At 57.9% G+C, this 26,826-nt stretch overlaps 5 protein-coding genes across 5 annotated transcripts; all 5 read right to left on the minus strand.

Moving 5' to 3' along the window:
- Positions 1-1,852: 1,852 nt before the first annotated feature.
- Positions 1,853-4,093, minus strand: LBRM_13_1450 (conserved hypothetical protein; the record flags this gene model as incomplete). Its single annotated transcript, XM_001563235.1, has 1 exon — positions 1,853-4,093. One exon carries the CDS (start codon positions 4,091-4,093, stop codon positions 1,853-1,855), a length of 2,241 nt encoding a protein of 746 aa, XP_001563285.1.
- A 1,570-nt stretch (positions 4,094-5,663) lies between these two features.
- LBRM_13_1460 (conserved hypothetical protein) lies at positions 5,664-9,596 on the minus strand (the record flags this gene model as incomplete). Its single annotated transcript, XM_001563236.2, has 1 exon — positions 5,664-9,596. The coding sequence occupies one exon, from the start codon at positions 9,594-9,596 to the stop codon at positions 5,664-5,666; it is 3,933 nt and encodes a 1,310-aa protein (XP_001563286.2).
- A 3,292-nt stretch (positions 9,597-12,888) lies between these two features.
- Positions 12,889-15,078, minus strand: LBRM_13_1470 (putative MCAK-like kinesin; the record flags this gene model as incomplete). The annotated part of the gene is made up of 1 exon (XM_001563237.2): positions 12,889-15,078. One exon carries the CDS (start codon positions 15,076-15,078, stop codon positions 12,889-12,891), a length of 2,190 nt encoding a protein of 729 aa, XP_001563287.1.
- A 2,255-nt stretch (positions 15,079-17,333) lies between these two features.
- LBRM_13_1480 (squalene monooxygenase-like protein) lies at positions 17,334-19,043 on the minus strand (the record flags this gene model as incomplete). Its single annotated transcript, XM_001563238.2, has 1 exon — positions 17,334-19,043. The coding sequence occupies one exon, from the start codon at positions 19,041-19,043 to the stop codon at positions 17,334-17,336; it is 1,710 nt and encodes a 569-aa protein (XP_001563288.2).
- Positions 19,044-21,413: 2,370 nt separating this feature from the next.
- Positions 21,414-26,150, minus strand: LBRM_13_1490 (putative mitochondrial DNA polymerase I protein D; the record flags this gene model as incomplete). Its single annotated transcript, XM_001563239.1, has 1 exon — positions 21,414-26,150. One exon carries the CDS (start codon positions 26,148-26,150, stop codon positions 21,414-21,416), a length of 4,737 nt encoding a protein of 1,578 aa, XP_001563289.1.
- Positions 26,151-26,826: the final 676 nt, after the last annotated feature.

Consider the following 26,826-nt stretch of genomic DNA (forward strand, 5'->3'; position numbering starts at 1 on the left):
GGAGAAAAAACGATGAGTGGGAGAGCGAGAGAGACTCCAATGTAACGCATGAACAGCGCAGCTGCCTCTCTCTTCTACATTGAATGTCATGCAGAGCTCACAGACTACCATCTCATAGCACGCAGCGATGCAGCTCCTTGGGCGGGTCTGAACGAATGTTGCTGATGCGTCGCACCAATAGAGGATAGACTTTTCATTTGCCAAGGAGGAAGCTCAGAAATACAGAAGAGCTGCTAATGCCGAGCATCGGCAGAAAAAAAAAGAAAAAAAAAAGGTGGACAACTCGACGGGCGTGTGCATAAAACCCCAGCAACCCACGCGCTGCGACTGTGAAGCCGGCGAAATTTCTCTTTGGCGCTCTACTCTCTTTGATATTCTGCTGTGATGACGCTGGCCACCTCAGCGCGTGGTCTACCGCGGGTCCACATCACACCACTCTCTTGCGGGGAAGCCCAGTTGCCCACACACCTGCCAATGCCGAGCCACTTCATGTGGTGACAGAGTCGCGCACCTACGCGACGTGTGGAGGGCAGAGCGATGCGCCGCTACAGATGCCAGCCGTCGGGTCCTGGATAGCGTTGCGCGGGAGCGACCTGCAGCAGTGAGCACGCCTGTGCCCATCACATGATGGGGCGAAGCGCCAAGGCGACTGGAGCGTATCTCGTCTGGCCCCTGCTGCCTACTTGGTGTGGCGAGCCTGGGCCACCCCGAGGGACGTGCCGGGTGGCGGTCGGCATATGGTAGTCGCGGCCGCGAGGCGGCGGGTGGGCAGAGCGCGAGGCAGGAGCCGTGCTCGCCGGCCACTGGGCGTGCGCCTTTCTGCAGCGCGGGCCCACCGCTGCCGCGCACCTGGCGATGGCCCTGTGACAGGCCGAGGGGGGCCGCGTGGTGGGCTGGGCTCGTGTGCTGCCTGGCAGCGGGTGGGCACGCTGGAATGAAAGAAGAAAGAAGTCCGGTTTGAGGGCGCCTTTAATGTTTACATCGTGGCGCACCCGCCACGCTCTTCCAGGACGCCGGCCGCAACAGCAATAACCTCCCGCCCCCCGCCTCTTTGCTACCGTCGACAGGAGTCCAGAGACACACACACGCACACGCACCACGAAGACGACGGCAAAAAAAAAATCGACAAAAAAGAGAGAAGCACCAAATGAAAAGAGCGAAGGAGTCAAGACGCGAAATGGGAGTAGAAAGGCGAGGCGCGCGCACACGCATGCCGGCGGAAAGGAGGGGGAGGGGGTTGCAAAACATACGCCGCACAGCGCAAACCAACCAACCAATCAAAATGCACTTCGTGGTGAAGGGGCAACTCTAAAGCGAGAGAGGGGAGATGAAACGACACGGTGCATACGGCTGCAGAAGACCACGGGCACAGAGAAGAGAGTAAAACAGAGAGGCAGCGAGACACAAAAGAGGCGGGAGTGGAAGCAGTGCGACACGAGAGCACAGCAACGGCGATACACACACATACTCGCAACAGAAGACCGAACACCGATACCAACGCCTCCTCTACACCTCTGCCTTCTGCTTCCTCACATACATAAATCTCTCACACACAACAGCGCGCAACAAACAAGGACATTTTCTACGACAAGAGAGAAAAGAGGCACATGACACCATTTCTCTCTCTGGCCAATTCCTGTTTCACGCCTTATTTCCTGCACCGCCCCCCCCCCCCTCCTCCTCCTCCTCCGCACACCTCCTCCCTGGACGCTTTCACATTGGGGATAAGAAGTAGTAGTACACCACACAGCTAGAGGATGGGCGAGGCGAGAGCAAAGATGCTGCTGCTGCGACAAGATCATAGCGGTAGTACAGATATGATCCCATAATGCGACGCATTACAGCGCCACTCCTACTCCAGGGACTCCCCATTGGGGTAGAAGGTTTCGTCGCTGCCGTCGGGCCGCACGATCTTGTAGATGCCATCCGGGTACAGAATCTCTTTGGTGCCGTCCGGCAAGTGTTTCTCCGTCTGCCCAGTGGAACGAAACTCGAAGGTCTGCACGCCGTCCAGCATCTGCGCGTGCATCGTCTGCGCCGTGTCGTACCAGTAGGTGCTCTTTCCACAGGGGAAGGTGGACTTGACGTCGCCATTCGTGAAGTGCAGCGTCGTATGCCCTGATGGCAGCACCACCTTCACCGTGCCGTTCGTGTAGTGGATCTCCCGCTTGCCACTGCGGTACAGCACCTCTCTTTTGTTTGGGTTGTCGCCGAGGACTGTCTGCGACACAACGTCGTCGTTGGGCAGCTTTTCCGACGGGAAATCCTCTAGGTCACCAAGCAGCTCCTCTCGAGTGGGGACGTGGTGCCGCTTCGACGACACCACAAGATGTGGCGCGTTGGCAGAGGAGCGCCGCTTGACGGATGCCGCGCCGGACTGCACGCGTGGCGTGTTAACTGGGTGTCCCGACACCTTGCGCTCATCTACCGGCTTCGCTGCTGCTGCTGCTGCCTTTCGCTGCTCTTCCTCTTCACGCTGGCGGCGCGCCGTTGCGGCAGCGGCGGCGGCCACAGCGGCCCGGTGCCGCGCCTCTTTCTCCTGCGCCTCCCTCTTGCGGTCTGCGTTCCACTTCTCGCGTTGCCGCTTGCGCTCCTCCATTGCCTCCTCTTCGGCCTGCATGCGGTCTTGCATCTGCCGATTGCGCTTCTCGCACGCCACCGCCTCGGCGCCAACAGGGCGGGGAGTGAAGTCCATTACGGGGGGAGGGGTCTCGCGCGACGCCTGACGCCCGCCCGCCGCGGCTACATCGTTTTCATCATCGCTGTCCTCGTACGATGGCAAGGCGGCTTTCTGCGCGGAAGCATCGCAAGAGACGGAGTGGCGAGAGGTGCTTCTCTGCTGCGTCGCCGGCGAGGCAGACGCGGCTTTAAGGACCTGCAGCTGCTGCTCCTTCGCCATTGCGAGCAACTCGGCGTTGCGGCGCGTCAGGGAGTCGATGTCGCGGCGCATGCGGCTCACCTCCGCCTTATGTATGCTCTGCGTCTGGCGCATCGTCGAAGTTAGGTCCTCAAGCTGAGCCCGCAGCGAGTCGTTCTCCTGCGTCAAGCGCCGGTTCGTCTCGCGCTCTGCTAGTAGCAGCGCCGACACGTTCTTGCAGCGCTCCTCTGTGAGGCGATCCTTTTGGGCATCGCGCTGTTCACGCGAACGGCGGTCACCGGCGTCAGCGCGCTCGTCCTCGATTTGCTGCTGCGTGCTGTAGCGGTACGACTCAAAGCGCTGCTTTTCCCGATCTAGCTGCTGTCTCGCGTACGTGTAGTGACTACGCTCCTCCTGCGCGGCCTTAATCTCCTGTTCTAAGCTAGCGATGAGCTCGTCCTCCTCGTGACTGCGACTGCCCGATGGCAGGGGTGTGCCAGAAGCTAAGATGGGGTCGTTGGGGTAGGGTGGTCGACGGAAGTAGTTGCGGTCCGGCCCAGACGATGGCGCGGCGCTCGATTCTTCATACTGGGGAGCAGCGTAGTGCAGCGCCCCCATGACGGCGCTACGTGGGGTGAGTCCACCATATCGTCTCAAGTAGGCCCCGTTAGTGTCCGAGCCACGGCTGGCGGCCCGACGGATACTACTCGGCGGGGCTGAGGCACCGCCGCTGTATGGATCGCTATAAGAAGCCTCAAAGAAGTTGTCGGTCGACTGTTCCACCTCTGAGCGCGTTGAAACCGGCGGCGGCGGTGATGCGACCTCGGGGTTGACCCACTCCGGCTTCTTCGGGCCCACCGCACGGGTAGGTGGCCGTCGTTGCAGTGGCGCTATGGCTGCCGGCTTTTCGGTTCCACTAGACGCGCCGGGGTTGACTGGAGGTGCACTGGCCGCGCGATTGGGTGGAGGTGCCTTGCGGGGGACAGCCACCACCACCTCACCGAGCGGGTCATGACTTTTGGCGTTGCGCATGTCATAGGCGATAGCCTCGCGTAGCGATTTGGAGTCGCGGCGCTCACGATTACTGTTGGCGCCGTCGGTGCCGTTAGCAACGCTCTTTGGCGGTGACTCTGCCGTGGCGGTCGAGTACGACAGACGTCCCTCATCGCGCCGCAGAAACTTAAAGGACTCCTTCGACTTGGGCTTCTGCCCGGCAAATACGGAGACGCGCGACATGGCGGCCAACGCACGGCGACACAAGACGGTTGGCAGGGAGAGCCAAAACAGGGGCAACACGACGACGAGCAGAGGAGGCAGCAGCACACGCCACGAGGCCCGACGGGGGCAGTCAAGAGAAGGGCGAGCGAGGGGAGAGGAGAGAAGATGCGAGAGAAGCACAAGACGACGCCAATCTCTCTTCTTACCGTTGTCACTCGCCACACTTGCTGTAGCGGGCCTCTACGCTTGTGTGGCCGTAGGCGTGTAATGTGTGCTGGGTCGGCTCTCCTTCCTCTGCACCGCAGGAAAAGGAAACTGAAATGCCTCTTGACTCCCCCTTTTTCCCTTTATTGGTGCGTCTTCTGCTGTCCCCTCCTCTGGTCTATGTTGGCTGGATGAATGATTTCACTAAGACGCCCCCACCTCCGGTGTGAGAGGGAGAGGAAGGGGGTGAAAGTGGCGATAGCAGAGAGAGGAAGAGTTGCGATGCTCCGATCCATTGTTTGTTTGAGAGCCACACGGTGGACATACGTCCTTCATGGTGTAGGTACGCGGCGCCGCGACAAGAGAGCCGCAGTACATTCATGAGACAACGGGCGGGGGAGGGCGGCGGCGTGAACATGACCCATCACGAGCCGAAGGGACCATAGATGGCTGGGGGCACGGCGGCATCCTCCGCTGGTGGGGATGAGCCAAAGTTCGCACCTCCGAAAGATGGTATTATCCCACCTGCTTCACACACAAAGCCACCGCTCCTACACTGTGGCGCTGGTGCGAAATGCCGTCAGCCAGGCAGCACGAGCGGGGGTGAGAGTCAAGAGAAAGAGAGACACGTAGGCGTCTCTACCCGGCACGCTGTGCAGAATGCGCTAAAAGACATACCAACGCAGACCTGCATAGACAAGCAGAGCCCTGAGAAACTCAGTGAGGCTGTCGTGCTGATTCTTCAGTCTCATGGCTCTTGTCGAGAGGGGAGGGGTCGAACGGATGATGACGAAGTAGTTGTAGTCTATGCCAAAGAGAGAAACAGAAAAGCGAGAGTGTGCGGAATCAAAGTAGCGCACATAGCGCCTCATCCACATTGGAGACGCAGACACACGCACAAATACTCACACGCCTCTCTCCACAGAGAGGCGCATCCCCATACACACACGCGCGCGCGACATGGGTAGAACAGCCTGGTCGCCTCTTCGCAACGGTGGCGCTGGTCGCACACAGTAAGTCCCGCCTCTCACGCGCATTCCCACCCACCCACCCACCCACCCACCCACACACACACACACACACACACACACACACACACCCACCCACCCACACACACACACACACACACACACAGAGAGGGAAAGAGAGAGACTAAAACGACAACAACAGATAAGGCAGATGATGATACACTCTATGCTAGCCATAGAGGCTACACATAACCCTCCTGCTCGCAGAACTGCCGCCACTTTTCGTATGTGGTGCCTCGGTCGGCGTGAGTGGTACGTTCGAAGAGCAGCAGCGCGTTGATTGGCACTTCCTACCTCGGGTGCCGCCTTGTATTACCTATGCACTGACGCCCGAGCGGCCATCTCTCATACCAGCACTACATGTACTGATCAACGTAGCGGCCACCCTTGCGCGGCGTCTCGGAAGAAAACCCTACTGGTTCGGAACCCGTCGCCACCGCCATCGCTGCTGCACTGGTCGCACTCTCTCCTGCACTACTGCCTTCCTCCGAGGGTTTTGGCACGAATGCTAAAAGAAGGCAAGCAAACACGTAGTACATGCTGAGAAGCACCACCAAACACACCAGCAGCGGGTTCACGATGAGCCACCAGAGCGATATATACGACGTGGGTTTGCCGCTGCTCAAGTGAAGCTTCACAGCGTCTTGTGACGTCGCGTACTCTTGCGCCGCGCTTGAATACCGGCTCGTCATGTCCCGTGCGATAGTTTCTATCCTCTGCACAGCCGCTGTGGTGGTGTCCGTCACGACGCTCACGGCAGCCCTGATCTCCTCCGAGTGTGTCGTGAGATGCGTCTGCAGCGTGGACACCACTTTGGCGTGGTAGGCGGGGATGAGACGCTGCTCTGCAGCTGACACGTTTTCCGCCAGCGCCGTCTGCACAGTCGTCCTCAACTCCGCAGCGGAGCGGGTCGCTGCTGCCTCTACTACCTGCGAGGCACGGGCGCCCTCGTCGCTTTGCCGAGAAGTGACGCGGACCACCGTGGCGTCCAGTAGTTGCTGGATGTCAGCCAAGACAGGAAGGCTGCTCGTGCTGCCCTCTACGTCCTCGATCTTCGCCACGAGCGATTGCACCGCCGTGGCGATGTCACGCTGCAGAGAATGGCCCTGGCTGCTCAGCTCCTGCATGCCCTTGTGCATCTCCTCTTGCACCCGCTGCACCTCTGCCTGCAAGATAGACTGCACCGTCACTGGCCCTGCACCAGTCGCGCTGGTTTCGCGCACAAAGGCCGCCTCCTCGTCCTGAAGTTGGCGCAGGCCGTCGAGTTCGTCCTGCAGTGCCTTCGTGGCAGCACGTGCGTTCTTGCCGGCCGGTGCCGACGCGAGGTTGCTGATGAGCTGAGTGACGCTGCGAAGACGATCCCGCGTAGCTGTGCGAATCCGAGCCACAGCCCGCTGCTGCTCCGCCGAGAGTCCAATAAGCGCCGGAGACGGCAGAAGAAGCTGAACAGCCACGTTCTGTTCCTGGAGCGCCTCCTGCATCGCCGCCATTCTGGCCAGCAAAGCGTCGCTGCGCTGCGCCTGCTCTTTTTCGCTGCCAGACACAGCCTCGCGCAATGAGGCCAGCAGCTCCTCCTTCTGTGCCTGTGACATGGACTGGATGGCGCCCTGCATGTTGTTCAACTGCGCCCTCATCTCACTACTTGTGGCGGCGTTACGCATGGCCTCCATGAGCTGGGCATCGCGATCCTCGAGTGTCTGCACGAGGGATGTGATGCGATCCTGGAAGAGCGCCTGCAATGTGTCTCGCTCTGACGTCTGCGCCGCAGCAACTGCGAGAGAGGCGCTGCTGAACTGCTCGGAGGCCTCCTGTAGACGCATCAGCACTGACGAGACGTTGGCGGTGCGGCTGACTTCATCCAACCGTTCCTCGAGGCGGCGCAATGCGGCAGCGTGAGCTTCAAGAGCGGCACCCATCGGTGAGAAAAGCTCCACCATATCAGACAACGCGGCGGCGGGAGCGGCTGAAGGCGGCGCATCTGCAACAGCCGCCGCTTTCGACGCCTCCGCTTCCTTCTCCAATTCCCTCGCAGCCTGCTCCTCTTCCTTCAGTCTTGAAAGAGAGGCACTGGATGATGCGGCCTCTTGTTGCGTGCGTACGGCGGCCGTCACGGTTTCCGCGAGCGACGTCATCTTAGCCGTCAGGTTTGTCTCCTGAAGGCTGAGTTCTTCCTTCATGAAGACCAGGACGCTATCAATGTACTTGTACAGGGGAGTCAAGTTTACCTCCGGCGTCTTACCTACTTGAACCTGCAGCGCCTGCAGCAGCTCCTCACGAAGGGTCGTGAGCTCGTGTGTCACTTTCTCCATCAGCGCCTCCGTGGCGACCGGTGACGTATTGGTGCTGATGGAGTCCTGCTCCTCATCCCCATTCTCCACTCGTGGTTGGCTCTGGGCAGCAGTGCGCATCTCCTCCAGCTGCGCCTGCAGACTTGCCGCGACGGAGGTCGACACGCTGTCGGCGATGCGCAGCAGCTTCTGCTCAATGGCGAGTTGGTTTGCGGTGTTCATTTTCTCCACTTGGACAGACAGCTCCGCCCACCGTGGCGAGAGCACAGCCTCCACGGCGTCCGCCAGCACCTCCTGCGAAGGCAGCGCGAGCGGGAGAGCAGTGGCAGGTGGTGGCGGAGTGGGGGCGGGGACCGACACAGTCTCTTTGGCTTCTCGGAGCGCATCTAGCTGCTCCTGGATGGCGGACATGGCGGACTGCACGGCCTCCCTCGTCTGCTGTTGGATGGCAGCCGTGACGCTGTCGCTCACCACCTGCGCCACCGTCATGAGTTGGTGCGGCGTGTCGCCTTGGTGAATTGCCAGGGCAGCATTTGTCGCCGACACGTCGCGGCGCAGCTGCTCCAATGCCTCCACGATCCTCTGCTGAGCTGCCTCCGAGGCATCACTAGCTGGAGCAGCAGCCGCGGTGGCTACAGTGCTACGCAGCTCGTTGAGTTGACGGTGCAGGAGCTCCTGCATAGCCCGCAGTGCGTCCTGGGTGGCGGCTTGCTCTTTGAAGACGTCTCCCACGGTTTCGTCCACCGCCGTAAGACGGCTTTGCGTCGACTGTACAGCGTCGAAAACTTTTTCAATTTCAATCGCCATGTCCGCGTCCACTGCGGCGCCCCCTGTGACTTCGCCGCCGGTGCCCTTCGCCTTTGCAAGCTTCTTCACCTCGCTGGTGATGGTGCGGCGCAGCTCATTGGTGGCCGACTGCACGGCGTTCTCGACGCTCTCTTCGATTGTCCTCATGTCGAATGCCGTGTTGGCAGCGGCGGCGGAGCCACTTCCACGCGCTGCCACTTTGTCAGTCAAGAGGTCACCGATCAAGTTCGAGAGACTCTCCTGCTGCTCGGCGGCCACCTTCTGAACCGCCTCCACGACGGCAGCGCGGAGATCCACCAACGTCGAGGACTGCGCGGGCGTGTCACGGCCCTCAATTGCAATCGTGACGCGCTTCTGCAAGTCCTCAAAGTGCGCTGCCGTGCTTGCCTCCAAACGAGCAAGTTGATGAGCTATGCCGCTGCTTGGGGTCGGGGTGATGGTGGTGGTGGTGAAGGGTGGGGTGGCTAGGTTGACTCCTGCAAGCTGCTCGGCAACGCGTGCACTAACCAGTCGCGCTACCGTCTCCACGTCGAGGGCCGTTGGAGAGGGGCAAGGGGCAGCACTGGGAATTCCTCGCTCCGTGGAACCATGTCGCTCACGCACGACGCGGAGTTGCCGCAGCTCGTCATGGATACTATTAAGCACAATCTCCGAGAAGCTCTTCATTTTATCCGCATACGACACGTGCAGGGCATCCAACTGATGCCCGGTGCGCTGCTCAACTTGGTCCACAACAAGGTTAGCCACCACTGTCAGTTGCTCCTGCAGACACCTCTCCATCACCTCTCGCTCGGTGGAGCTGATGATATCAGTCGGGTAGGCGGCACCGGTGCAGTGAGGAGCCCTGGTTTCGTACACCCCGTGCGGCAGTACCGGCGTAACACGCACACTGGCGAGGTTCGGCATCGAGAAGCCCAGGACGGCGCGCAGCACCGCTGCGTCTTCCGGGTGAAGGGTCGCCTCCACGTTTAGCGCGACATACTCCGGAATGCCCTTCAGGAGATCTGAAGAGGGGCCATAGGCGCGAGAGCGAATCCGTAGCGTCTGCGGGCCGCCAGAGAGTGACGATGACGGCACTTCCTTCGCCGCAACGGCAGCTGCACTGCGGGTACTCTGGTGCCGCAGTGCAGCTACTAGGTGAGCAAACACCCGTGCACCGAGGCAATGGGAAGCCGGCGTATACGTCCGCTGCATGAATCACGCAAGGGTATTCGAATGCCGTAGTGCAATGGGTTTTGAGGGATTCTTCTCTTCCCGTTGCTACGGGCAGTGCACCGGACAAGCGGAATCCTGTGCTGCTCGGGAAGGTAACTGCGAAGAAAATGGAGGAAAAGGGAGACGTCCACCGAGAAAAGGAACAAAGCAAGCGCTACCTGTGCGGTTCTGTCCCTGCGTGCGTGTGCTTCTGCCAGCCCTCCTTGCGCCTCCCCCTAGCCAATTCGTCTATAAGAGTGTGTTTCTATGCAGAGATGCTACGTGAGCCTGCGTGCTGATGGTTGAGCTTGCGTGCTTGTGTGTGTGTGTGTGTGTGTGTGCGGAGGTTGTATTGTTTGGCTGCGGCTGATGGTGGGCTACATACACGCGCAGCAGCACCACGTGAAAACACAACACAGCAGCACACAGAGCCACGGCTCCGTCTAAGAGGTAAAATAAAAAAAGCGGGAGAAGATGAAAAACGACCACACGTCGCTCATACACTGGCACAGGGGCACACACGCGCCTCTACACGTGAGATATCTCCTTCCCCCCTGTCTACTCGCTTCGATACTCCCCTTTTTCTCGTCGCTGCTCTGCCGTCTGAGCGTGCCTTTGATGATCTGTGCGGTAGTGCTGATGGCGTCGAGCCGGTGTGTGCGTATGCAGGAGGAGACGGAGTCCCTTCGTGGAGATGCCCTGTGTGTACGCCCACGCTACTGCTGCTGATGACGGCAGTGGGGTGCGAAGGCGTATAAAGCAACAAGAAATGTAAGTGAAGCGGAGGGAAAGAGAAGCAAAAGGGCCAAGTAAGAGAGTGAGGAGCGAAGCGAGACAGAAAAGGCATGACAGCGCCACCGACCACGTGGGTACAACCAGCCTTGACGGAGGCCAACACGCCAGAAGTCCAGATACTCCCCTAAACACAAAGCGTTTCCAGCGTCCCATATCCGCCAAGAAGCAAAGATAAGTCACACGGAAAAGGAAATATGGTGTGGGTGTGCGTGTGTGGAGAGGGTGGTGGGAGCAGAGTGGATATGTCAACCGGTACGCCGCCACCAGTAGTGCTACTTGAGAGCAGGACAGTAGAGAGACCACCAACCAGAGACCGAGCACTCCACGGGCGTGTGTGGGGTACACCACACCTACCCCCCACACACTTATCGCCCTCAGCCATCATGCTCAGCTCGGGGCACATGCCCAAGCATGACAAATGGCGCTCGGCTTCCTAGCGTGTTTCCCTGCCTTTATGTGTGTGTGTGGGGTGGGGGTGTTTGTTCCCGTGGCGGGGATGAGGGTGGCACAGCATCACGGCAGAAAGAGACACGGCAAATCGGAACTCAATAAAGGAGGGGGGAACAGAAGAATACAAACGCAGCGAACCATCCAACAGTATACGGCAGACGCACACGCACACGCACACACACACACACACACACCCTAACATGCCCATGAAGGCCGACACACAAGAGCGCGGAGGAGAGCAAGAGAGGGAAAGAGACAGGGAGCAGGAGGCAGCAACACTCAACCAAACCAAAGAAACGCATCAACCGTGGAGACAAGTCAATCAACGGGCAAACAACGAAGAGAACGAAGAAGAAGAGGCAGAGGAGGTGCTGCCCAGGGACCAGTACACATTCAAAACAGAAGAACAAATGGCGAAAGAAAGCGAGCGTTAGGCAACGTAACACGTGGGTAAGTAGTGGTGGTGGTGGTAGGGGGGGGAGGGGGAGGGAGGGGCACATCACAATCGAAGAAACGTAACGGCATCAACGAGAACCACACACACACACACACACACACACACACACACGTGCACACACAACCAAACATACGTACTCTCGACAAGCAAAAAATTCGGCTTGTCCTGCTCTGATAAAGGAAAAAGAAATGAAAGAGGAATGAAGGGGATAGGTGGAAAAGTTGAGGACGGATGGAAAGGAAAGGGCGTTAAGTAGTTCTCTGTTCGCCTCATTCACTCGTATCCACACACAAAGGGCTTAACTCTCTCGTTCCACTCTCCCGCCCCCTCTACAAACTTACACCCCACCCTCCTCTAGACTGTTGTCTCCTCAGCACTCTATCACCACCACCCCTCTCACACCCTCGCAGTCTTGAGAGAACCGTTTATACTCTAAATAGAAGAAAGCGACAGTGACTTGAACACACACACACACACACACACACACACACAAAGAAGGCAAAGTGAAAATGCCTGCATATTTCAAAGAAATTGTGTGCATCCCCCTCCCCCCCCCCCACGCACTGTCCGTGGCCGACTCGAATGTGCGCTACCCATCGTTGAACCCGTACCACAGCGGAACCTTATGCGAGACGCGAGGGTGGGAAAGTAAGTCAGAAAGTGAGACGTCAGCGCAGGACCTCCTGCGGCTGCACCTCTCCCGCCCCAGCCCCCGCAATGACACGCACAGACACACAATAAGGTAAACAAATCTCCCAAAAAGAGTGACAAAGACTAACATCGGTGTGTGCGTCAGAGAGGTGGCGAGCGAAGCAATCAGCTCGAGCACGGCGGTGAGACATATGGAACTTGGCAGTGGCAGCGCCAGCAACACCCCTGACATGAAAAAAAGGGAGACGAAAGGCCCACAAGAGGCGAAAATAAGCGCCTGGCGAAAGAGCGACTGAAGGGTATGTTGACAAGAAAGAGAGGTAGGGGGGAACTTGAGAGAGCGTAGCACCGCCAAACAAAACGGCGAACGCGCAGGCACAAGTGCACGTACACACACACAGACACACGCTGTCACATCTAAACAACTGGCTCACACCCACAGCCATCACGTGGGAGGCATGAGTCAGAAACAAGTGAGACGACACAAACGAAAACTAGAAAAAACATCGAGGCAAAGCTAAGAGAAACAGCGAAAAAAGATGCTGTCGCAACGCATCACTTAGCCAACGAGGCACGCCGTCACCGTCATCAGATGTTCTGCACATGTGTCAGTGAGTGGAGAGGGGGGAGCAGGGCGACAACGACTTAAAGCACAACCTATTTACTCACTCACACATTCCAGTTAGTACTTCTCCGTTCTCTCTCCCGTCTCACAGACGTACATGAGGAGATGCGCTGGGTGAATGACAGGATGAAAGCAAGAGAACGAAAGGCGGGACACCAGGGGAGACGGCCCACGAAAGAGATCAGGCATCATGACCAAAGCAACACAAGGAAACACTGTCGACGACACGTACCCAGTGAGCAGGTGCGGTGATTCAGCAGAGCTCGTCCATAACGCCGCTCAGGTGGCCATTCACAACGCACTTGGTAGCCTGATCAGCGGCGGCCAGCGGCACCAGCATGGCGGGTGTACTGATCGAGCTGCCGGCGCAGCTCCTCGATGCGGCGCACCTGGGAGGAGAGAATAGCGTCGACACGTCTGCAGTACCCACTCATCGAGTTCTCCGGGTTCTCGGCGGCGTTGAGCTGCGTCATCTCCTCTTTTAGCAGCTCCATCATGCAGTCAATATGATGACGATGTGCCAAGATCAGGTGGTCTTCCTCGGCGTCGAGACTGTCACCGCTGTCGTACCGCGAGTCATCACCCATAGGTGTCGGCATCGCCGAGGACATGCCACTCGGGCCACGACTGTGGGTCGGGGTCGGGCGGTAGTAATACCTCTTCTGTGGGGAGTTCCTGGTGACGGGGCGCGAGCCGAAGCTGCGGTTGGACCGGAGCGTGTTGTCAGAGCTGTCGTCGCCGGGTCGATTGAAGCTGTTGCCCATCTTCTGGTTTGGTGTTCCGGGCTCGCGAGTGCGTGTCTGACTCGAGGAGCGCGAGCTCGTGACCACACGTTCCTTCGCGCGACGCTGCGCAAAGGAGCCGGAGATGCCGACAGTTTCGATGTGCTCCGTGGGCATCTGCCCCATCATAATCTCCTCTGCCGCGCTGTGGCTAGACCTGTCTTTCTTGAGCTCCTTTACACGGTCAGCGTAGCGCAGCGTGTTGAGTGTGTGCTCGCAGCTGCCGCTAGCAGGGCTGATGTTACCGATCATCACCGTGCGGCTGTTGCCCATGAAACAGTCACGCAGCACCGCTGTTAGCTTAGACCCTCGAAACGGAATATGGCGATGGTTCTGATCTAACGCACGGATGCACTCCTTGAGGGCAAAGAGAGACTTATTGATCTCCGCCCCCTCCAGCCGCGTGGTGCGGTCGCTATCCAGCGTGTCAGCGCCGCGCTCAGAGCCAGCAAGATCGATGAAAGTGAAGCGACCAAAAAAGCGGTTCTTTTCATTCACGATGGTGATATGGAGAATGGCGTGCGAGCGTGAGGAGTCGGCGTTCATGCCAGTTGAGCCCGCTGCACGGATGGTGTTGCCGTAGTCGATGATCTCCATAAGATGGTCGGTGCTGTCCACACGATGCTCCGTCAGACCACAGACGTTAACAACGCCGCGGCTATCCTCCCTACATGCCAACCGCTCGCGCTCATTCAGCAGGTCGTACAGTTTGCCTCCGTAGATCTCGAAGAAAGAGACATTGATACCCATACCCCGACTCAGTCGCGACCAGAGGTCCTTGGCCGCCATCAGGTACACGCCCTCCTGCTTGTCCTTGCCTAGCATTGTGTATGTCTTACCGCTACCCGTCTGACCGTAAGCAAAACACGTTGCACAGCCACCCTCGAACACCGTCTCGATCAACGGCTTGCAGGCTTCCTCATACACGTCCCTGTTGGTCTTGCGGTCGTCCATAACCTTATCGTACGTAAAGCGGTGCTTCTCGATGTAGCGGGTGAGGTCTACCTTCTGGCGCGGCTCGAGCAGCGTAATGATGTGGTTGTTGTCCGGGTCTGTCGCGAGAATGTCGTAGAGACCGTCGGCGTGCTCGTTAACGTTGAGGGGACGCTTGCGAATCACCACGGTAATTCGACTGGTACGACGTCGCTGTGCGTTGCCCCCGTCTGCAGTTGGGCGCCGGCCGAACGGTGAGGGAGACGAAGCACCAACGCGGCTCACCGGGCGCGACAGCGGCTTTGCTGGAGCAGCGGCAGAGCGGACGGCGTTTTCGCCTTCGTCCGCGTTGGGGTCACGGCGCTGCGCCGACATCGGCCGTGGTTGCTCCATCTTTTCCCGCTCGCGTCGCTGTATCGCCTCCGTCGGGGTCGCACGGCGCAACGGTGTAAAGACTCGGGCTGGCGCCGCGGAGCCGTGTGCGGAGGCCTGCGCACGCGGCACCGGCTCCGCGGCGGGGGGCGGTGACTTGGAGCTCGTCGATGCCATCGCTGCGGCAGGTCCTCCCATGAAACCGCCACTGCCGTTTGCCTGATCACGCTTCAAGAACTGAATGAGCTCGAAGAGCTTCCGACGGTCCGTCATGACGATGACGCCGACGGAGTGGTAGTCCTGCATGGTGAGCTGCTTCAGCTGCTGGACAGAGGTAACGCCGCCCTCGACGAAGCCTTGCACCGTGTGCTCCAGCCCACCCTGCACAAGCAGCTGCTTAAGCTGCGACTCCATCATTGACGGCAGAGTTGCTCAAGCAGTTGTTTCGAGATTCAAAAGAAAAACAGTGAAGCTCACCAGTAGAGGATGACTAAAGGAGTGTTGAGCGCCAGCCTTCGGAGACCAACGTGCACACGGCGTTATGCAGAGCCACAGCGATGCCACTCACAAATATGCGCTCAGATGCCTACCGGACAGGCCCTCCACGAAGAGGTCGTAAAAAGGGAAAAAATTAGGAGATATAAGACAGTGTACCCACCAGCGTGGAGGTACGCGCGCGCTCGAGTGCGATAGCGACGCTGAGAGGAAAAGACGATGCAAGTCAGCCAGCGAGTGCGCGTACCTATACAGTCCGAGAAGGAAAAAAAAAAATCAGAAATGAGTCCAGCGCGTTTTGGGCGTGCGGGCAGTAGGACAATGCGTGGTGCCGTGTAGATACGTGCTTGTGTAGTCGCGAAAGTTCCACGGCCCGTATAACGGCTCAGTCCACGAGGAAGGGGGTGCGCGTGTGTGGGTGGCGAAACGCGAGCTGCTAAGAGGAGAGGGCAGCAATCCACTGCACACGCAGTCCCAGAGGGATGAACGTACACAAAGAAAGAGAGAGCAACAGAGGAAAGGAAAGTGGGGAAGAGGTGATGCAGAATGGAGGGGAAGGGGGAAGGAAGCAGTGGAAGCCAGCACATTGAAAACAACTGAATCCTCAACGGCATCGAAGCAGAACGCGCGTACACAGGGGAAGAGACACATGTGCGTACAACAAGGCGGAGGGCACCACCGCTGCACACGACTGTTTCCTTGTGGCAACCAGGCATCCGTCGCAGAGGCGTTTACAGGCAAATTCCTCTCTTGATCATACGCGCGGTGGATCCCGCAGTGTTAGCCAAAAGAGGCTGCAAAAGGTTTGGGCCCAAGCGTGCTTGTCCTTTACGGAAGTGTGCACGCGCGCTCGCCTCTCTTCTCTTCCTCCCCCTCCTCTTCTCGCTGCGCTCTCAGACATGAAGTCATGCACACCTACATGGAGAGAGTTAGGAGGAACACAGGCAGAGAGGGGTTGAAGGTATCAGAGAGCGGGCGATATTCGCGCAGGCACTCACATGTGTAATGCTCGTCGTCTCTGTTTCTTTTATTCTGCGCAGAAGTTTGTCGTGCTTAAATAGCTGCACATCTGCATGTGTTGGGGCACACAGGGAAGAGAGCTGTGCGCTTCATCGCTTCTCTTTGGGTACACATTTTCTCCTTTCCAATTGCTCACACGATACACAACATAACAGGAGAGAGTGAAGAGAGGATTCACATCCACGCTTGCACACGCGTGTGCGACGGTGCATGAATGAGCGGGAGGCAGGGTCACGGTGTGGGTCGGTGTGTCAAGCTGTCTTCCTTACGTGCGTGGGTCAACTCATCACAGAGTGACAGGAAAAGAAGGCACCAACAAAACGACACCATACTTTTCTCCTCGGTCGGTGTGAGCTTCTGTGTGTGTATGTGTGTGGGTGTGTACATGTTCAGCTCACCCCCTTCGCCATCACTTGCTGCTTCTCTTCACACATCTCCGCGCGGTGCCTCCCATCGAGTACGCGCACGATGAGGCTCGCATCGATGTCTCGACCGAATCTCCACAGCTGTCCCCCTCTCGTGTTTCTCGCTCCCCACTTGCCCACAGGCACACATACATTTCGCGTGCTGTGTATTGACGCTGTGCAGCTGCTTAGTCCATTTCTACGCTGCTCCTCCTGCTTACGCGCGAGCGTTGTGTCTGCATACGTCGACGTGGGAATGCACGTGTGCGCTGTTGGAGGGATATTCGCCTCAAGGCCATAACCCGAATCGGGGACAGCCAGGGCGACACGGTCTGAGAGACAAGACAAGAGAGTGGCGCACGCACGCACACACACACGCACACGCACATGCGCGTACACCAGAATTCCTGGGGAAAGTAGAGTTGTCACAATCGAACGAGAGAGGTGAACAGAGGAGCGTACTTTGAGAGAGGCAACGGGAGGAAGCAGGAGAAAAAAGGGGCGGCAAAATCAGGAAGAACGACGCGCGACGCGTGCAGAGACGCTCGAAAGAGTGTGAACGAGTGAAAAGACGTAGAAAAGAGAGATTGGCCTCCCTTTTCAAGCTCGCGTACCGCCTTCACTCCGCTTGTTCACAGTTCCTCGTCCGGCACGCGTGCCTACGCACGATCTCCACCTCGCCCATACGCCAAACCAGACAGAGAAATACGTGCACGTAGGGGGTGGGGGTGACCTCAACGTAGAGCATCCGGCTCAGATACCGACAGGTTTGCGTTGCTTGCCGTTGAGCTGCCTAGCGTAGATCATCATCTTGATGCGCTTGGAGATGTTGGCCAGTGGGCTTGTGGGATCGACGAAGCGCCACATGGAGAAGAACTCGTTCTTCACTAGCGGTAGCGCGATCTTCGTCGACTTGCCCAGCAGGTACGCGGCGTGTTTCATGCGCTCCCAGTCCACAAAAAAGGAGGCGACGTTCATCAGCTTCTCCAAGTCGGACAGCTGCTTGCCACTGCCGTTGTGCACACCCACCCCCATTATCACGTTAGCGACGCTGTACAGTACCACACCGTAGTAGTGGAAGATGAGAGCGCCCAAGCTCGGGTCGAGGCCGGCTAGCAGGTCCATCGGCCCCGACACGCACTCCCCACCGCACACAAAGTAGTCGAAGCACGCGTCGCGCAGAGCTGGAGTGCTAAAGACGGAATAGAGAGCCCACGACAGCAGGTTGATGCAGCAGCTGTGGGTATAGCGGAAGCGTACGTAGTTCAAAATGGCGGACTGCACCGTGTCCTCAATGGCGGCCATCTCGTCCTGGTTGGCAGAGCGCAGTGATGGGATGCCCTTCAAGCTGTTTGCCAGGCGAATCGCATCACGAAAACAGCACGTCATGCCGCCGCCCGTCAGCGGGTGCCGCTGGTTGGCGTGGTCGCCGATGCCCACGTAGCCCTTGATGCAAGGGAACGCGGGCGGATAGAGCGCCACAGGCATGCTGCGCAGACTCTTTGTGTCTTTCGACACGCGAATGAACTCCTCGCGCATGTGCTCTGGCAGGCGCGGCGCCACATCTTGGATGAGCCACTCGCTCTGTTTCTCGAGGCTTGGCAGCATGGGCTTGTTGTAGTCCACCAATATGCGCAGTTCGCTGTCGTCCAGGCGGTAAGACAGGATCGGGCCTGTCTTGCCGAAGAAGACCGTACCGCGCTGCTCCTTGGGTAGACGCACCTTCTTGAGCACGAGACCGACAAAGTTGGAGTGGTTGGCAGAGGCGGGGGTGTAGTGCTGGTAGCGACTCTTCCACTTGGACATACCGCCATCGCACATGACAACCAGTGGTGCCGTGGCAACCCTGCGCACTGTCCGCACCATAGGGTCGGCCTTGGGCGGGTCCTCGCGGAACGGATTGGCTGGCACCTCATACTTCTCCGCTACCGTGTACTCCACGCCGTAGGCACGCTCGCTGAAGGAGAAGCCCTCCGTCAAGATCGCGTTAACGGTGCCCTCGATCATCGTGACATTCTTCTTGCAGTTGTGGAAGACGTACGAGCGCAGCCCCTGCACAAAGTCGCCAAAGTGGAAAGACACTCCACTGGCACCCTTGCGGTAGGGCAGGTCCACCTGATCACCTTTCAAGTCCACCACCAGGTAGCCGTGACAGGGCATGCCGATAGACTCGGCGCATTCCTTCATACCAACTTCCTTCAGCGCGTTCAGACCGCCAGGCTGCAGCAACTCGCCAACGATGCGGTCCGGCTTAGTGAACAGCGTACGCTCTACCATGAGTACTTTTCGGCCCTGATCTGACAGCACCTTGGCCATCACCGGGCCTGCGATGCTGCCACCGACAATGATGACATCGTAGTCGTACGACGTGCGCGCCGGACTTACGCGCAGCCTCGAGAGCGTGCGGTTCAGCAGTAGGAGTGTGCCGAATGCACAGAGAACAGTGGCGAAGAAGTACAGCATGTTTTCCCTATCTGTGGCCCTTGTGTGTGTGTGTGGGTGTATGGCTTTGTATGTGCGGTTCTTCTTTGAATGCTTGCGTCAGGCAAGAGAGCTGGGAGTGGAGAGAAAGTTTAAAGACGGGAGAGCAAGCGCCCTGTCCGGTTGTCTTTAGTGTTGTTTTCCCCAGCACACCGCCAAATGCAGAAAGAGAGGGAGTGAAGAGCCAATCAGAACAGAAAAAAGCGCGAAAGAGACAGTGGCGGTGATAGAGAAGGCGGGGGCAGTGAAGTGAAGACAAACGAAGATGGATAAAACACACACACGCACACGCTCACACGCACCAACAGATTCCCTCTCTTTCGGTTCGGGTTTGTTTCCTTTCGGTAGGGGCCGCGTAGAGGGCGGCAGAAAAAGGGGGAAACAGCAGCAGTTGCGGGGCGAAAAGAAAAGAGGAAAACGAAGAAATTCCAAATTTTGTTGCGCCTTTTCTCCCTTTCCTTGGATGGAAGTAGAGGGTGCTGGCACACGACACGAGAAGAGGGAATGATGTAGGAAGGGGCAACGGCAGGCGCCGACGCACGCACATGCACGCAAAGAAAAAGAGAGAGCAAAGTAGGATGGGGAGAAAGGAAAGGCGCAAAACAAAATGGAGAGAAGATGTCCAAATACTGCGCGTCGGGATTGTGATGTGCTCGTATGACGACGATTGAGTGGGGAGGGGAAGGGTGTTGAGGTGTCTAGGCTGTAGGGAGTCCGCAGAGAAGATAGGGAGATAGGAGCGACACGACACAACACACAAGCACACTCGTCGCCCCTCTCGCACGCGAGCACACGCGCAACGCTATGTATGTGTGAGTAGGTTGTGATGAGTGAGTAGACGTGTACGTAAGTGCTTTGAAGGAAGAGAGTGAAGGATGGTCCTCGTAGAAGCACAGGACATCCGCCCACCCGGGGGAGGACCCACGAAAGGGGAAAAAGAGAGCAAAAAGGATGGAACTAACTCAGGGAAGCGGCGCTCCACACACAACGAGGGGGGAGAGATGCTGGTGAAACTACGACGAAAGTGAAGAGACCGAAAAGGCGAAACATGCAGGGAGAGTAAAGAGAAGTGGTATTGAGTAGAGACTCTGATATGACGTGTAGGATCGCCTAAGCGCTTTTTTTTGGTGGGATGCCGTGTGGGAAAGAGAGGCACGCAGGCGTCGTTGTTGTTTTCGTGTTTGTCGCGGTGGTGAGACGCGGCAGCAGCCGCCGCAGCATATGTTTGTGTGGGTGCGCATCACCGAACACGATAAGGTAGTCATGAGGAATGAAGGGCCGAGAGTACAAGACAGAAGGTGGAAGAGGTCCTAGCGCATCCAGAAACTTGAGGCGACACACTTCATGCAAAAAGCGAGGCCACCTTACTTCAGTGAGCGTGTCTATGCCTGCACGTGTGCATTGTAGAGGGAACAAGAGTACAGAGAGAAACAACTACAGCTGCGTGCTTCCCAGGTCGATAGTTGAAGCCGACGATGACTGCATCCTGAAGAACGCCTCAGTCGTCCATGAAGGGGCAGAAACGTCGTTCGCCAGTCAAGCGCACTACTCTCTTTACGACCCACGGCGATAGCAAGGGAGAAAGAATGAGACCCTCGCCAGAAGGGAATACGTCTTTCCGTCGCCAAGTACCCCCACCGCTGACGCTTCTTTACAAGAACTCTCTTCTTCTGTTTTTTTTTTAATCGTGAAATAGTGATGATGAAGGACGAGGAGGCGTGTTTCATTCACCCTACCCCGTCCCGCCCTCCTCTACACCAGATGGGGATGCGGAGAGCTACAAAGCATCAAAGAAAAGAAAGGAGGGAGAGCGGCGAAAGACAACGAGCGCTCCGCTTCGTGCTCATCCACTTCTGTCTATGGGATAAACTTCGTTGAGTTTGTATGCATGTGTGTATATATTTATGTACGTGGGTGTGTGTTGCTCGTAGTACTCACCACAACGTGCGACGGCTCACTCAATCGATGAAGTGTTTTCTTCTTTTCTTCGTCGTTACTCGTGAGATGCACAGTCGACTTCTCGGTCTCCTCCATGGCACACACACACACACACACACACACGGAGAGACATGCTGCGCTCGAGCACCACGCACCATTAACAACCATCTGTATCAACACAAGAAAGCAGGCCCTACTCGCGGAGGTGTGCAGGTGTGTCTATCTCAGCGTGGAGTGGAAAGAGTCCATTACCACACGCCATTGCCCCCCCCACCTCCGACTCTTCTCCATGCCGCTGCCAATCCCACCCACAAACAGTGGACATCTTCGAGTGCTGCCGAGGAAAGCCATCGTGCACACGACGGATAAAAAAAAGAGTCGCATCAGCTAAACAAATGAGCACTGAGAGAGGGTCTAGAGCGTCGTTTCCTCCTCGATGGGCCGCAGTGCACCCATGCTCTCCCCAGCCACCACATCGCACGGGAAATCCACGGCCACCTGCATCTCAGGGTACAAGGCATTGAGCACCGTCTGCACTCCGTTCATGATCAGCTCTACATCCTTGGCCACCTGCCGGTACACCGAGACATGGCAGTCCACCCACACGCAGTCGTGCACTGTGTTCGTGAGCACCGCAAGGCCGTTGTAATTGTTGTTGGCGAGGAAGTGCCGCCACAGCACCCCGAGCATCACCTGTACAATCTCGCCAGCGAAGCCCTGCACGGGGTAGTTCTTGAGGTGTGTCGGTGAGAAATTCGTTGACTTGCGCACCGCGTCCCGTTCGCGCAGCATTCCCTCAGGGACATCCGACTCTGTGAAGACGTAGCGGCTGCCCGTGAGCACGGGGAACATGCCCTTGAAGAACTGGTGGCCTCGAACGTTGCGTACACCGTTCTGCAGCGATGCGTCGTAGCTGTTCGCCGATAAGGCTACCATCTTGTTGAACACCTCGACGCCACGATAAGTCTCATTCTCCTTCTCGATGAGCATGCGCACCTGATCCTGAGTGAGTCCAGTGCTCTGACTCAGCATCCGCACGCCAGCACCGTACTGCCGCTGGAAGGAGAAGATCTTCGCCTGCTGTCGCAGCTTCACGAACTCCAGCTCCTTGTTCTTCTTGGCGCGCTGCAGCACGTCTGTGTACTTGAGATCGGGTCGCATCATCGTCACACGCTTGCAGTGAAAGTCCACGTTCTGCCGCAAGTCTTCAAGCATCTGTTCGTCGGATGCGAGGACAGCGAGCGCCACAACCTCCAGCTGTGAGTAGTCTGCTTCGATGCACATACCCTTGTCACCGAAGCGACTGATGAACATGTCTCGCAAGCTTGACTTGTCCTCCTTGGGAATGTTCTGGCAGTTCGGGTTGGCACTCGCCAGACGTCCGGTATTGGTCTTGTTGTGGATCAGCTCGTGGTGGATGCAGCTGTCCGTCGAGTGCACGAGCGACACCATTCCAGTGCCGCCATCAGTGCTCTCGTAGTAGGTACCGATTAGCTTCTCGAGCGCGCGCAACTCAAGGATAATACTGGCGGTCTTGTCGTCATGGTTAGACTTAAAGTAACTAAGGCTGTCTTCGCCGACCTGCAGTTGGCGTGTCGTGGAGCTGCGGAAGCGGCGCATCACCTGCTCCGCCTCCAGCTCATTTGGGATGTACTGCGCAAGCCGGCCCTTGATGCTCACCTTGACGAGATCATCGTGAGCGCATGGGATGGCAAAGCAGTCGTACGCTGAGGAGGCCGTCTTGCCCACCAGACACATAAGCGCCAGCCGCTTTCGCTCGGCATCAGGCAGCGAATTGTAGTAGCCGACAAAAGCGCGCCGCTGCCGCAACAGTACGGGAAGGTCGTCGTCGACACGTGCTGCATCCCTCTTCTTTCCCTTGCGTGACTTGGGTGGCTCCGTCGAGAGCGCCTCGTGCTGCAGGGCCGCGTTGGCGATGTGGAAAAAGATGTCAATGTAGTAGTTGCACCACTCCTCCGGCTTCATCAATGACTCCTGCAGAAGCGCCTTCTTGAAGGCCTCGGCGATGCTCAGCTTGTTGCGCCTCCCCACCTTCGGCAGCGCCTTTGCCGGGATGACAGGTCCAAACGAGTCGACGGCGCTGCCGCTGGTGCTGCTGCCTCTCTGCCTCGAGCTGCTTAGCTTCGCGTTCACATCGTTCACGTAGTGGTATTTGTAGTAGGCAAAGATGGCTACCGTGTCAGCGAGAGAGATGTTGTAGCGCAGCTTTGGGTCAACCGTGTCAACGTAGCCGGCGTGCGCATCCAAGTACCGAGTCAGCCCCGCATCGCTGTGGATAAAGTGCATGAAAGAGAAGCCGGCATCGCGCGCTAGAATAGTCACGTGCGCGCCTGCAAACGCCGCGTCCTTCAGCGAAGCGTCGTCCTCAATAGGCATGATCATCTCTGTATGCTTTGCTACTTGAGCGCTCACAAACCGCTCCAGCTGCTCCGCCCTGTCGCTCTCCGTGATTGTCACGGACTCGCCGCTGATCGGGTTCTTGACGAAAAACTTCGCAATGCCGTCGTTACTGCTCATGGTGAGCGCCGCGAAGAGGAAGAGATGGCGGCGCGGCAGCAGGTTGGCCAGGGCTGACGTCTCGCCGCGCTTGTCGGCATCCAGCCGCGACACCGTCGTTGCCTCTCGCCGCAAACTCTCCAAAATCGATGAGCTCTTGCGGAAGTTCGCCTGTCGCATGTACGCCTCCAGGTAACCGCGGAAGAGGCGCGTGCCCTTCTCAGAGGGAAGCCCCGCCATAACCACGCAGTCACCGATGCCAAGGACGTGCACTGGTGGTCGCAGAAAGACGCCATTCGGGTACGCAGACCGCGGGAAGTACTCGGAGCGGAGGAACAACGTGTGACGCGCAAACAGCTCGCCCGTCAGCGGCTTGCTTTCCCGCGCGTTCGTGCTCAGCGTGAGATTACCGCCAAAGAAGAATGTGATGAGGTGTTGATTTGAGGACCAGTTGAAGAACTTGCGGCAGTCGTGCGGAATCTCGTGCGGGATTGACTCCTCCAACTGTCGGCGCAGTTCCGATACCTTCGTCGTCAATTCATTGCTTTGTCGCTGAGCTAAGTCGAGGTTTGTCTTGAGCCCGTTGTACTCCATCTCCGTCGTGCACAGAAGCCCCTCCATCCGCGCACAGCAGATAATGACCTGCCGCTGCTCAAGGGCCCGCTCCATGTGCTTGCAGAAAATGAGCTCGGTGTTCTCCAGATCACCGTGGAGGTACTCTGTGAGAGTGCTGTACGGGATCTCGTACGTCTCCTTCCCCTCTGACCACGCCTGCTTCACAGCATCCAGTTTCATTGTTTGGCCGCCGTAGCTCTTCGCTACATCTTCCAGACCTGCCCCGTGCCCGAGCTTCACCTCATGTCCGGTCAAGAGGTACTCGGCATACATGGTATCCCATATTTTGCCGCCACGGCGCAGGAACCTGCGGAATTCAACGTCGCGCCAAATGTGCAGCATGTCGAATTTGATGTTGTGGCCGACGATGACATCGTACTCGTCTAGTGGCGGCAGAAAAAGCGAGTCCTTGGAAGACTTCTCAACGAGGTGGTTCTGACTTGTCACGGACGGATCGTCGTAGCGCAAGGCAACGCTGCGGTCAAAGTAGCGCCTCGGCAAGAAGACGTTCCCCTTGTAGTCGCGAGCGCCAGACAAGACGACGTAGTTCTCCTTGGTGAACGGGTTCGCGACACGCTTGTAGCGTCGTATCGTCGTCGTCTCCAAATCAAGGATGAGGTACCGGCGCAGGCCGTCTAGGGCTTTCTTCTCCCGCTCCAGGCGTCCTTGATCCTCGTAGATTTTTCTGCGCCACTGCTGTAGCCCAAATACCACCTCAGCGTCGTTGATGTTGACCTTGTTGAGAAAGCTGGCCGTTGTGATTTGCGGCACTGGGTTCTTCTTCGCCTCCGCAGCCATCTCTTCCAGGCGCTTAAAGGCGGCCGCAGCCTCTTCCTGCGCAGGAATGCTGTTCACGGCGCTCATTATGGCTGGCGAGACTTTATGCAGACGCTCCGAGAAGAGCTTGTTTGCCAGCGCAGTGAAGCCCCTATGGAGGTAGCGGTCCATTTTCTCCTCATTCCTGCGCAGGTGATTCTCTGGGAAGCAATTTTGCCTGATGAGGTTCCACGTTGCCCGCGGATCTTCCTCCTCGCTAACGCCCTTTGCGACCCTGTGCCCACCAAAGTACGGATCCAAGCTCGAAATCTCCGCCACGAAGAACGGACTCTTCGGGCGGCATGTCCTCGCAAACGCCACGAGCTGCGACGGCCTGGTGCGGGCCGTTGGTACAAACAGCGAAATAGACGAGCTGCCTTCGCCATAGAGGAGCGTGGTGAGGGCGTTGAGCTTCACGGTTTCCTCTGCTAAGCTGCGGATCATGTGTACCGACTGGGAGCGCCGCTGTGAGTCAAAGATGGTGACAATCATCGTGTACCCCTCCGTGATGGTGCCCTTGCCGACCCGCACGTTGATATCCACCACGAAGACGTTCACCGCTTTCACGACGCGTCGCACAATCTGCTCCACCGGATTCAGCGCCTTGCGGCTGCCAGGGGTACCAAAGCGGCGATGCACGTTGAGCAGCACCTCCCAGCCCAGAACGGCACTGCGCGCTGCCCCGTTTGACTTGAGCGTGTCGCTCGGCATGTACGTGCCGGCCCCCACATCGTACACCGATGGGTCGACGGTAGTGCCATTGAACTGACGCTGCGTCAGCAGAAATGCAGCGTGCTCGAGTCCGAGAGGCATGTCCACACCCTTCACAACCTCCTGTTGTGCTTTGAAGGCAAGGAACGTGATGCCCCACGTGTCTGGGGCCAACGACAGCCTCTTCATTGCCTTGTTGCTTAGCAGCGCCGCGGCGGACTTCACGTCGGTCGAGGCGTCGTTGCCAAACAGGAGCCCAGCGATGTAGTCGTCACCGATGCGCTCGTCCATCCACATGGCGGCCTTCCAGATGAGTGCCTCCTCCATGACCACCACCTCGTTTGTTGTGGCGGAGTAGACAGCAAACAACTTCTGCACGGGATCGTAGGCGAGGGTGAAGATGCAGTACTGCGCTTTGGCCAGCAGCATCTTGGGGTCGTCGGTCACCAAGGTGGGCAAAAATGGGTTCTGTCGCGCTGGGTACGGCCTCATCGCAGGCACGGCAGGCAAGCCCCTCGCGGACAACCCTGGAGCAGACTCCGTCGCACCAGCGGCAGTCGCGGACCTTGGAGGTACCGAGGAGGTGGCATTGTGGCACACTGGTTGCAAGAGCGCGCCACAGCTGAGCACCGCCGTGGCAAGCCGTGGCGCCTGGCTGACGAAACTGGCGTTTCGGCGCAACATTGTGTTGCGTGTGGAAATTGAAGGGAGTGAGCGAATAGTGGCACTGCCGGGTTTCGATGGGGCAAGTGTAGGGAGGATGGCAGCGCGCCTCGTATGGCGACCTTGCCTGATTGGAGTGTTTTGCTGCTCCTCTCGCAGACTCTGAGCTGTGTCAGTGCTGTGACAGCGGCTCTCTCGTTCTTTTGTCGTCTCTGAATGTCTGTGCACCTGTGTTGTACGCCTGTACGAGCGTTTGTACGTGCATGCCTGTAGAAAAATGCAAATACACAGAGGGAACGAGGAAGCAGAGGTCGCGTGAAGTGAGCACGTTTGGTGTGTTCTGCCGGGCCTCTGGTCTTTTTCTACACAAAGGAAACGCACGGGCACAGTCAAACGCAGGCTGTCTGTTCGTGTCTCTCTCTCTCTCTCTCTCTCTCTCTCTCTTGTTGGCATAAAAATACTGATTCCCAGCCACAGGGAGAAGGGGAAGAGGGCTTCGACCCGC

This window comes from Leishmania braziliensis, chromosome 13 (genome assembly GCF_000002845.2).
Source record: "Leishmania braziliensis MHOM/BR/75/M2904 complete genome, chromosome 13".
Lineage (NCBI taxonomy): Eukaryota > Euglenozoa > Kinetoplastea > Trypanosomatida > Trypanosomatidae > Leishmania > Leishmania braziliensis.